Raw genomic sequence first — 12474 nt, 5'->3', positions numbered from 1 at the left:
AAGAGGGAAGAAACAGGAGCAAAAGGCTCCTTTTCACAAGAGCTTAAGGTGGTTAAGAGATGTCACCTCCTTCACTCAGGCTTGGGGAAAAAAAAAAAAAAACACATACATGAAAGACCATCACCTTATTTACCCGCAACAGTGATTTTCCTAGAAAAGCCCCCAGTAATTGGAAGGACACCCTTGGATTTATGCATGTTGTGAATGGGTTAAAATAAATATTTTTAACATCAGTATTTTTAAAACACCAGTGGCCTTGGGTTTGCGATTAAGCAAAGGGAGCTGGGAGCAGATCCCAGCAAGAAATAGGTGCCCATGACTCACAGGCTTCATAGAAAGTGGTGGGTGTTGAACATCTCTCAGCACAGCACCAATCTCTCTTTCCCTGATATATTTTGGGAAATCAAGTAGTGCCTCATCATCAGTTACTCAGCAGGAACAGGAGTTAGATTCACGTTATGCATCTGTGTCAGTTATTTTTTGCTGCATACCTTCCCTGGTTGAGTTCCCCCCCCTTGTTTTTTTCCTCCTGCAAGTGGTAAACATCAACAGTGGGGAAAAAACCACCTAGCTCTACAGTTTTCAATGCCAAGGGTTTTTTTGGTGGTGTGTGTTTGTTTTACAAGCTGTGCTGCATAACAGGAGGCAGAAGTGTAGCCTGATACCTGCCCAAAACTCCAGCACCCTGAGGAAGAGCTCAGAGGCCCAAGGCATGGGCAGAAATGAAACTCAAACCCACATCTCCACCGCCCTCAGTATTCCCCAGACTGCGACACTTCTCATGGAGCAGAGCTGATACAGGAAATACATGCATTTCCACAGAAGTACCACAGATACGCATTTTGGACATGGCAGGAGAGCCAAAGGGACTAGAGTTTCTAAATATCTCCCTCCACACACAAATGAAAGCATCATGCAACTTAACAGCCAGTTCCCGTGCATGCAGATGGGCTTAGAGAGACAGCAGTTATTGGGGGGAGCTGCAGGCTGCTCCTCTCTGAGGACTAAGGGAGGTATGCATGCTGTATGACCTCTTATCACTGCAGCCAGGCCTCTGCTCTTGCTCTTACCCTCTCTAAGGGGATAGCTTACTTCTGCTCAGTAACTAAAGGGATGCTGGCACAAGGGGAAAAACCTAGCCCCCTTTCTCTACTCTCCCCACAGCAAAGGTTTGGGCAGCTGGAAGCCATAGGACCCCTCACAAGGCTCTGTGGCCCCTTTAGCACAGGTCTGCTGAGGATGCCAATGAGCAAAAGGACAACGGGCAGTTTTATCAATTAGCGCAATTGCACTGGAGTGGCCAGTTCTGGCTTTACTAGCTCCACGGTGGTAGTCTTCAGCCCTTAGGCTGCCTGGGGAGGGGGCAAGGACTGAAACCACTGCACACTCCAGAGTAGCTCATGAGCCCAGGTTTTATCCACACAGAAAGGAAACTGCTGCTGGAGAGCAACAAGCACGATTGCTCAGTGTATACTTAGCAGAACAGGCAAGTTTTTCACTCATTCAGTCTGGCAAAACAGCGGTGTTTTAAAAACAATGGGATGCTAAGTCAGATGGCCGTGCTGCTCTGGCTGTGAATCGCTGTGATAAACTCCTGAGAAGAGTCACTGGGCTGCATTTTGATCTCAGATGAGACATCCCGCTGTGATCTGGGCACCTCCCGCTGAAGAGTGGTCAAAGGCTGACACAGGCAAAGTCTCTGTGGGAAGGAGACAAGCCGAGAGCCCCCTTGTGCACCCACCCAGCCAGGGGAGCAATGCTACAAGCGTTATTTTATTCCTCCTGCCACAGGGCTGCTCTTCCAGAAGAAGGCAGCAGTGCTGCCCAGGCACTTCACCCCAAGTTGAAAGGCATATCGCCACTCTGCCTCACCAATTTCTCCAAGTGTACCCCTCATTTTCCCTCAGAAGATGAGCAGGGCTCAGCATGCCTTTGAGCTCAGCACAGCTCCCCTCTCCTCCCAATGCTACACCTAAACGCACACCTAGAATAAAACAACTCCACAGCTGTCACTCACAGTAACACAGTCTTAAGAGATGCCTCATTAACACACAGACAAGTCGCTGTATCTGGAAGCGCTGACCTCTTACAAGCATGCCAAAAGAACAATGGCTTACCAAGCACCTCTCCTCACTTGCAGCTTCAGGAGCGATGGTCAAGATCAGCATGGGTAAAACTGCAGCTCCACAGACTTCTGCAGAGATCAGCCAATTCACACCAGACACGCTGCTGGACTTGGGTGTCTGGGTGCTCTCAGATGTCAGAGAGCTTAAGACATACCAAGAGCAGTCTTGCTTTTTAAACTCCTCCTTAACACGCAGTCACGTCTCCCTCACTGAACCCCACATTACAGGGCAAATCTTCCCTCCCTCTTCACATACCATCCACATGAGCAGGAAGTAATTCTGAACCTCCAGAGCTGTGTGCTAACCCCTACAAAAACTACAGACTAACATGAACAAATAAATGCTTGTTTATTGGGAAAGATGCTGATCACTTTACTTTTCTTTGCAGAGTGACCTACAAGGCATCCCACAGTTGGTATTTCTGGGATCAACAACAAACTTTCAGGATGCTGTTATCGCAGCTGCTGGCTTTAACTCTGGCAGGGTAAGGAAAGGGGTAAGTAAAGCAAAGAAAGGTCTCCAGAGGCACAGCGTCTACTATGTACCATCACTATAAAGAGATTAAATTCCAGGACCCCATGTCCTAGTACACTTAATTTTAAGTGGGGGGAAAAAAATGCCTTGCAAAAGACAAGACAGAGTTTGCAATGTCAGAGGCCTCTCAAGTTAGCTTCAGATCTGGTTTTCTTCATACTAGCCCCTGGTAGCAAAGGTTTTACAGGTCAAGCAACACTGTAACAGATGCTCTGTGGCAAGCAGCAGGTTTGCTTGGATGTAATTCAGTGAAGCTTAATAAAACAATTTGGCTGATGAGGCACGTGCAAGGAGAGAATCAGCTCATTCCTCCTAAGCCACAGTGGCTTGACAGAGCTAGCAGGAAGAAAGGGGAAACTTATTTTCCTCACTGAAGTCAGCAACAGTATGCCCGTGTGCTGATGGGGAGGTGGATATAAAGGTGGGTCCCATGATTAGACATGTATCACTTCTCCAGAGGCAGCAAAAAGCAAAGCCACATCCTTATGCTTATTAAAGTTTCTGGTAGCTGATTTGATACAAAGCAAGAGTTGCTCTTCTGGGTAGGCAACAAAAGTGTCACTCCCAAAAGGCTGAGGAGAAAAGGTCCACAAGGACGGCTTCATTTATGGCACCAATCTGCTCTCCTCCCTCAGGACTTACCCATGATGATGCCTGTCCCCTAAAACCAAGCAAGCTGAGCCCCTTCTGCTTTAAGGCTGGCAGCAAAATATTCCCCTTCAGCCCTTCCTCGTTCACTACTGGCAGCTGGGGGTCAGTTTCACACTGTCTCCAAAGAGTTAACGAAAACAAAAATGAGCCTCAAATTCAAGTGGGGAAAACCTTGGTATGCAAAATACAGAGCTCAACCACAAATATGAAGCAAGTGTTTAGTTATTTGAGGCCACACAATCTAGAAGGTACCTTTAAGAAATTCTGAAAGCTTTTATTGTTGTCAGCAGCTCAGGCTAGCTACATTTTTGCCCCATTACTAGGCACACATTCCCGTGTTTCTGAGGTAATCTCAGATGCCACAGCCAAAGCCAGGGACCTCAGAGGTATTTTAGTCTGCTCAGGCAAAAAGGTGGCTCAGGGAAGAGCAGTGAGCACAGAAGCAAAGAGTAGTCAGCAACAGACGGATCTGTCATACCCTCTCCCTGTGTTGAGCCTGAGAGCCCAGGTCCCTCCCGGCAGGGCATACACCAGAGCCAAGCTCACTGTTTAAGTTCCTCGAAACAGCACCCACAACACCCATCCTTGTCCTTATACAGACTTAAGTGATGGTTAAACCCTTAATTCTCACACAAGGGAACTCAAGTATAATAGCATGGGGGGAACACTGAATGAACAATTCCTTTACCCTCCTTGCCATAGCTAGCGCAGTCATGCCATAAGAAAACAGCCCATATCAATCAGTTAATAAGAAAGGAAGGACTTGGTTGTTGTTTTAGGCTAGGATACCTATCAGTGTCACCAGCAGAGGAGGGGGATTTCCTGTCTCCATGCTTCTGCTGCTGGCTGTCTGCAGGCTCGAGCAGATGTCTCCACAAGCTACTGAAGTCTGGGAGGTCTTCCCTGCTCCCCCTTTCTATTTTTTCCCTTCTCTCTCAATAGGGAAAGCAGACCCCTTTGGAATTCTGTATATTGCTGTGTCAAGCAAGCCATGAAGATTCATCAGAGAGGTAGGCAAGCTGGATGGCTAATGCCTCCCACCTTGCCACCAACCCAACAAGTGACTCACTGCAGCAGCTACTGCCCCCAAGGGCTGGACCTCAGTAAACCATCTTGTTCTTCCTGGATAAAAGCTGGCATCAGCCATAGCTGCTATGGGAAACACAGCTTCTCAACAGAGTATGCTTCATTCAGCAAGTCCCCTGCCCCAGCTCTGCAGCAATGTCTAAAAGAATAGCAAGGAGCCAGGTTTCCCTACTCCCCGTAACAAAAAACACCGTCAGTGTTATGCCACAGTTGGCTCCCTCACTGAGTAACCACAGAGGTCACGGGGAACACAAGGGCTCTCCTTGAATGTGCTGGTTTTTCCTTTTCATCCCAGGGAACGGGGATAGCAGAAGAGGTTATTTTGTGGGAAGAAGGCTGGAAGCAATTTGGCCAACAAAGCACCCGGCAGCAGCAGCAGATGGGGAAGGGTAGGCATGGATCTCATGCTGCCCCTCCTAACGCAGAGTTTTTTGCTCTACAAATACATCAGCTTTCATCTGGGGAATCACCAGTCAAAGGAGGCTGCTGGTGAGGCCAAGCAAAGGGTTCCCCTGAGGAGACACCCTCAGCAACTGGGTGATGCTGGACACGCTTACATTAGCACAGGCAATAACACACAGAAGTGATGGCAAAGGAAACACCCTCTCTCCAAGGCTGAGTCTCTAAATGAATTCCAGTATGACACCAGGGACAGTGAGCAGGCATGGCAAAGGGGCCCCTGCCCAGATGCAGCCCACATGGCCATGTGTGCCAGAGGAAAATCCACCTGAGCAAAACCCCTGCCCCAGTCCCAGCCCCCCCAGCACAGATGCAGCACGGGGCGGGAAGCACAAGGCCCATCTCCCTGGCATCTAGCGCCAAATATCCTGGTTGCCAGCAGCTTGCAATTGTGAGCCGCAGCCCCTGCCACGCAGCAAGGAAAGGCTCCCTGCAGCCGATAGAGCCACCGCTGTTCCCTCGCCTCCAAGGCACTCTGGTGGGAAGGTGAGGGGAATTGCTTACATTGGCAAACTACAGCAACTCAGCAGGAGGATGGAGAAAAAGGATACAGTCGCATTCTTCTGGGCAGAGGGAAGTCAAACTCTGACAACTCAGAAGTGGCTGTAGAGAGTGGGAATGAACATTTGTCTTCCAGGCAAAATGTTTGGCTAAAGGTCAGCACAAGCTCAGAGCACTAACAGATCCGTTTTTGCCAAGAACTGACATAAAAGACATTTTCCTCCATAGGCTTCCAAAAACCACGGACCTTTCTATTTGGAGTATAAGTGACTAATGCCTCTAGCAGCCCCTGATGTCACAAACTGCTAACCAGCAGAAAAAAAAAAAAGCTGGACTTTGGGGATGATAAGGACCATATGTGCATTCCAGCAAGGCTTGTCAACTCACTGAAGGGAAAAAAGGAAAAAAAAACAAGAGAGGAGAGAGGAAAGAGGGGGCCATAAAAAAAAAAAGGCATAATGGGACAAACAAGAATGAAGACCATCCAAAGGCAGAGCCCAATGAGAACCAGATGCTCTTTCCTACTCTGGCCAGTCTCTCTCCCAACAGGAGGACCATGTGCAACTAACTGCTTTTTTGACCACTTGTCTGAGGTTGACGAAATAAAATGGGAGTTATTATTCAGTGCTAGGCTCCCTAGGTTGTAATGCTCCCCTCCTCCCGCTTCAAATAACCGCACAAATTATTGCAAGTTCCCCGCCTATTGTTTTCTGAGGTGCCACATGTGGGGAAAGACAAATATATCCCTTTTAGCATCCCCAGCCACTCCCTCTCAGCCAGGAACAGCTGAGAAAGTTGGAGGATCCTTCACATCAGCCCTGAAGAAAGTGTTTTCAGTGGGAACCATGGCCCCGCGGACCACCAGCTGCTGCACAGCAATGCAGCATGCGAGTCAGTCTGTGCCAATAGGCTAGTTTACACTGGCAAGTGTTGAAGAAGGTCAAGCTTTAGACTTGAGAATGTGTAATCTTAAGAGTTAAACACAACTCGGATCAGAAGGGCAGAATCTACCTGGGACATGTCCGTGTAGCAACATGCCTTCCTGCCATTAGAAATACTGGTTTTTATATCCAGTTCTCTCTCCCTTTTCCAGCTCTTCTGGCTACACAGTCCCACACTACCACAGATACAGTCCAGCAAGACAGCAGAGAGGAAAAAACCAACAAGAGCCATTTCCTTCTGTATTCCACTGTCACGCACTTAAAATAGCCCTCAAACAGCTGCATCACAGGCTGTTAAATAAGTGGATTTATACTTTGCCTTTAGCTAGAGGCACAGCGCAATATGGGACTTGACACAGAGGGAAGTGTGATATATGAACTCGGCGAGACTCCCAGTTATGGTAACACAGAGGCCATTTGCAGGGAGCTCTCTGGGACACTGAGCCTGGGCACAAGAAGGTAGAATTAACACAAACCTGGGAACAGAGCATTTGATCCCATTGCCAAGTTTTCCTCAAACCTTCCCCAGGCTTCCACCAACTCCAGTCCAATTAGGGGTGTGAACACAACCACAGCAAAATACAGAGATTTTTAGAAAGCAAAACAGCCCATAGGGCTTACTTATAAAACTGTAACAAGGCAGCACTGTTCCAATACCTGAATCAAATCAAGGGCCACTCCAAACATAAAATGCAGCAGCTTTCCTTGCGAGGTGGTGCAGGCACAGCCGAGCAGGGCTGGCTTGCCGTTCCTTAACCTCGTGTTTTCTTTCCTGAAAAACTGCAGCCGCACATCAAGGGCACATTTTGTCAGCTCCTATTCAGCAAGCTCCAGGACTGAAAGGTGCCCTATATCGTGCTCTGGATAATTAATTAGCACTGGGATTTACTACCAGGATCTGTGTTAATACTGTGCCCTGCTGGCTTGCTCAGAAGCAGGTGAGGGACAACGTGGCATGGTGCTGCCCTGCACACGGACACGCTACAGTTGTCTGCACAGACCCAACTGCCAAGCAGGGCACGCAAAGCTGTATAGCTTCAGATCATTTATTTACTAGTACTATTGAGTCTGAACCAAAGAGTTCAGGTTTGTCACAGTAATTGTCTTCATATCAAAATCCTAAGAAAACACTGATATACGTACATGTCTTCTTCAATGCCCAGGTACCTCAGCAGTGAGTGTGAACAGGTCTCAACTTAAAATTTATCATTTAGCTATGCTATTCCAAACGGCCAGTGCACTGGCAGCTTGCCTTGGGCTTGGGGTTACAGGAGGACCTCAGTGAAGCAGGTGGGTGTACTCTTTGGAAAATCCCTGACAGGACTTCTAGGATCCCAGTAAGTGCTAGATACACACTGGAATTCTCCAGGGAAACTTTACTGGTAAGTACCACCAAGGAAGTGTCAATCAGCATCAACTGGATTGAAAAAGCTAGCTCAGACCAGCTTTTAAACTCATATGTGACACCTGTAATGTCATATATTCATGTGCATATTAAACCAAAGGTCAGAAAGCATTTCAGATTCAGACAAGTCCCATGTTTTTACTCTCACTAGCAACACGCACACTTGAGTGTGATTCTGGCAAAGCAATGCAGACAACAGCAAAGCAGCAGGAAAACTAGATTTTAATGAGTTCACGGTACGGTCTAACTTTCTGAGTTTTAGTCACAGCCCTCACATCTGCTTAGCAAAGGAAAAAGAAATATGCAGAGCCTTATAGTACATGAAGCTCTTCCAGGGCACCACAGAAGTATTTCATCGTTAATAAGAAAAGGTCAGCAATCAAAGGATATAGAGGATTACAAGTAATGTTGTTCTTAGCATGCAGTTTTCCATCTTCAGCAGGAGTGAAAGTGGATTTAAGTTGAACTGCGTGCAGAGGAAAAAGTCAAGGTTCATCAAATCGTTTTGCTGACAGTTCTGAAACATTTGTCCATAGACATTGAGCTCTCAACTGACTCAACAGTGACAACGTTCCCCACTTCCCTTCAGCAAGTATTTGTTTTCCTGCCTCTAACAGGGAAAGCCTATACCAAAATTTTCATAAATAGGACATAGCTTCAAGGAGCAATTCCCCATTTTAGCTGAAGTACTTCCTTCCCTCCACCTCATTCATTCCAAATTTCTGTCGTTGCCTTGAAAGGCTGTGTTTTGTCTTTCCAAAAATGTTAACTGGCCAGAATTCTTCCAAAGGAAGGCGCATCTGATCCAGGTCTGCAGCACAGTCCTAACACTGGTATCACTGGAAGGAACTGGGACTAGAAGGTCACTCTACACCAGCCTTTCTACCCACCTCATGTTTTGCTGCACTGATAAACTGCTACAGAGACTTAACATTTCTGGACTTGAAAGGTAGTGCAAGACAAAACATTTCTCTCTCAGGCAGCCCACAGGCAGGACTGTTCCCACAGCCTTCTCCACATCCATCAGTTGCAAAGGGCCAAGATCACAAAGGCATTTGGTGACCACTACACAATCCTGGTGATGCTGCAAGTCAAAGACTCCTTTGACAGGACACCGGCAATTGCCCAACACAGACTCAAATGTTTGAATTCCATAAACACACAAGAGCTGGCTAAATAAATATTTACAGCACCAGAGGAAAGGATTAGCTCCCTGGTCACAAGGAATCTAAGGATGAGCTTTACAGCTCCAGTTTTTGGGTTGTGGCAGAGATAAGCCTTTTATTCCAGAGATCTAAACCAACTCCCACAAACACGAAGAGTCCCACTCTGCCCCAGGCCTATTTTCTCCACTGGAGTTTATGTTGAACCATTCCTCCCCACACTCCAAAAAGGGAAAAGGCTTTCCTTGCACTCTAGCTACTCGTGACTAACTTCAAGTAACACAGCGCGAGACACTTTACGGAGCTGCAAGTCCCAACCGTAGCACAGGCCAACAAGGCCTCTTACTCAGCACAGCCAAACTCCCTTCCCAAGCTGAGCATTTCAGTCCTCTCCAAAACACCACCTCAGCCTCTACCACAGACAGACCAGCAATGAAATCTAACTCTCATCATTACTTTTTTGCCTGGACCAGAGGAGCTAGCTAGTCACAAAGACGGTCCACCAAGTAATGTCTCCAGGAGGGAAATGAGTCTTGAAATCACATCTCTTACTGGAGGCACGTTCGGCAGCCCCATTTAGCACCAAAACAAAGAAAACATCACTCTTTCTTCCTGTCCCCCCAAACCCCCATGGCAGCAAGCAAACAAAGGCAGCCTGAACTAAGCTGGCTACCTACCATCTGGAACAAGTTGGCTGGAATGAGGCTTTGCAAACACTAAGGCCAAGGCAGAGAAACCTCACACTGCCCTCCTGCCCTGTGCCGTGCCACAGCACAATAATTCAAGGGCATCTCGATGGTGTTGCCAACCAGCATCAGCAAGAGACTCTTGCAGCCCCGACTGTTCTCACCTCATGCCTCACCAGTTGCAGGTCATCCACAGACAGGGATAAAACCGAGCAGGTTGCTAGCAAGGCTGAATCCCTCTGAAGGCACTAGAAAAGCAGAGGCTTTTTCACAGAAACATCATTCACAAACCAGACAGACAGCAATACTATTTCCTCCTTCCTCCAAGCCTGAGTACTCTCGCCTCCAAAGGCAGCTCAGGCACCATCTCCCTAAAACAAGAGTGGGGTTTACCCGCAGGAGATGAGCCTGGGAACTTGGCACAGCAGGGATCTCTCCCCCTATTACAGGCAATGACACCTAACATTAGGCTTGTCCGACAAGTTTCTTTTACAGAGACCTACTTTCCAAACAACTCTATTACTGAGGCAGGAATTCCTGGGGAATAAAATAAAATACTTTCATTGGTGCAACTGGGAACATATTATAAAGGCAATGAGGCCACACCACAACTCATTGGATACACCAGGCTCCCAAGCTGTTTGAGCACAGCTTCCACCCAAGGGCTAGATCCCAGCAAGAGGCAGTGGGTCTGTGCCAGCACATAGGGTAGGGGGCTCACATGCAAACCCCAGCTTGCTGAGACACACACCAGGAAGGAAGGGACAGCACCAGACCCCCAATTCCTGGCAGAGTCTCTGAGCTCCCCCCACCTGGCACCCCCTTCACAAGCACACACAGCACTTGAATGGCTCATACCTGTATTTTAGCCTCAATGGCTGGGCAAGCATTCCCAACAGACCAAGCTCAGATCACACGAGGAATTTCAATTCCTGTAGTCACCTCAGCTTTCCTTGCTCTTTTTATACAAGCTGTGATGAGTTCCTTAATGCAGCTTACTTTGCAGTGAGGTGCTCCTTAGCAGGAAAAGGCATGTTTTCAGCTAGCCACAGAACGCAATTTCTGAAGGCTACAATTTTATCACCTTGAGTAGAAGCAGCAATTTAGTCTGTGTGAGAGATGTCTAGGAGCAAAATGCTGCAAAGGAGAACGGGCATGGAAAAAGCAGATAACTCTGTGGCATTCAGGATGAGAAACAGCCATGCAATTTGCCTTTATTTTCTTGCGCCTTTACCTGTAGTCAGGCAGGAATGGCTACTGAGGCAAATAATAAAGCCTACCTGAGTTGGGGAAAATCCAGGTCTGAACTTCTCGGCAAAACACCTGAGCACAGACAAACATGTCATTCTGAAACTGCTGTGGCTACACACCCACCTGACACGAGTGCCATAAGCAGGCCTGGCAATGACTAAGTTGTTTGGTATCCCCAACTAATACTAGATGTGGCCTCAGCTAAAGCTCAGAAATTACTTTTACCCTTCTCCCTGCCTCTATCACCTCTCCTCCTTTGCCAGGGCTCATACTCTCTACCAAGCTTTCCACCAAGATGCTAACAATATCTAAGCAGCCAGGCTGAAAACAAAGCCCACAGCATGTCCTCCACTTCAGACTCCAGTATATTTCTGTGGTCTCCAAGCAAACACATGCACAGTTTTGGACATCTGATAACTGCCTGCTAGCTGCCACTTAAAAAACACGCCATGTGACAGCACATTTCTGAAAGACAGACAGATGAGCGGTGCTCTTCAGTGGTGGTATTTAACCAGGAAAGCACTGTTCTGTTCTGCAACAGCACTCAATCCCTTGCCCACTGACCGTGCAATATTTGGAGAGAAGACAATAAAGCACACTGCATCAGTCTCTCTAGGGAAGACACTACTCGGAGAGAGTGTGTCTGTGTAAGGGTGTTCACCCAGCCAGGCTCCCAAGCACTAGCAAGAGCCAAACGATCACAGTCACACACAGTTCAAGGCACGGCATCTTGAAAACTAGCACTTCCCCAGTCCCCCTGGAAATCCAGAGACCCTGACACTGCCTTTGCTGTGAGGTTAAGCTCAACACTGTAAATGAAATTGTCCATACACAAATGCAAGCCAACAGAACAACTTTTGACTGAAACCTATGCAAAGTCCCCAACAATTACCCATTTATACCGTCACTGTACTACAGAAATCCCTAAAGCCTGTAATAAAGGCAAACGTCAGACTTAATATAAAAAGCTAAGTCACAGGCGATAACCCACTCGGAAAAAAAATACAGAGCACGAGTGCACGGTAGAGGCTTTATAATCTGTCATACAGGCCACACACCCAGCCTGGAGAAAGCCTTTCCTCTGCAACACAGTGCTGGCAAACAGCAATTTCCCATCAACAAGGATTTCAAGCAGATTTATTAGTTTAATCCTAATAATGCAAATAAAGCCAGACACAGAACTGGCATAATTCGCTACACATAGAAAAGCCTGCCCACGACCCCCCTTCTTGAATCTCTCATACTAAAGTACAAGCCTGTACAGTTACCCTTTTCCTCCTTCCCCATCCCCTAGAAACCAAGTCAGCTCCATGCTGCCAGGCCGGGCGTGCAAGGGGGATAAGACTGGCACAGGCACCATTTCACTAACTGATTTCTCTCCCAGTAAAGCTGCTTCTGGCACTTGTATCTAGCTAGATGTCCGTGCACTTCGGACCAAAGTCTGCACGCTGCGATACACTTTCAGGGGTTGCAGTTTCTTCTCCCAAAATTTAATCCTTAGCAGAGAGGCCACAAATCCCTGTTAACAAGGACTTTGGGGGTTCAAGTGCTATCCCTACATCAAACTCCACTTGTCCTCATTGCACTCTCTGGGGTCAGACTACCACCGGTTCAGATTCTGCTCGAAGTCAAATGCAAGGACACTGTCAGCTAAAGGATTCAGAGGTGGGC

General features: G+C 47.5%; 1 protein-coding gene across 9 annotated transcripts in view; it reads right to left on the bottom strand.

Moving 5' to 3' along the window:
* Positions 1 to 12474, bottom strand: part of SEPTIN11 (septin 11) — a 69642-nt gene that overhangs the window by 31446 nt on the left and 25722 nt on the right. For 3 of the 9 annotated variants that reach the window (XM_075090021.1, XM_075090020.1, XM_075090019.1), the window contains exon 1: positions 2118 to 2512. The exons of the other annotated variants lie outside the window; for them this stretch is intronic. In XM_075090021.1, the coding sequence (XP_074946122.1) occupies positions 2118 to 2168 (51 nt within the window). In that variant the 5' untranslated portion in view covers positions 2169 to 2512. Of the gene's footprint in view, positions 1 to 2117; positions 2513 to 12474 lie in introns of those variants that run through there. 9 annotated transcript variants of the gene reach the window in all.

This window comes from Phalacrocorax aristotelis, chromosome 4 (genome assembly GCF_949628215.1).
Source record: "Phalacrocorax aristotelis chromosome 4, bGulAri2.1, whole genome shotgun sequence".
In the NCBI taxonomy this organism is placed as follows: domain Eukaryota; kingdom Metazoa; phylum Chordata; class Aves; order Suliformes; family Phalacrocoracidae; genus Phalacrocorax; species Phalacrocorax aristotelis.
This window is presented reverse-complemented; position numbering and strand designations above follow the sequence as displayed.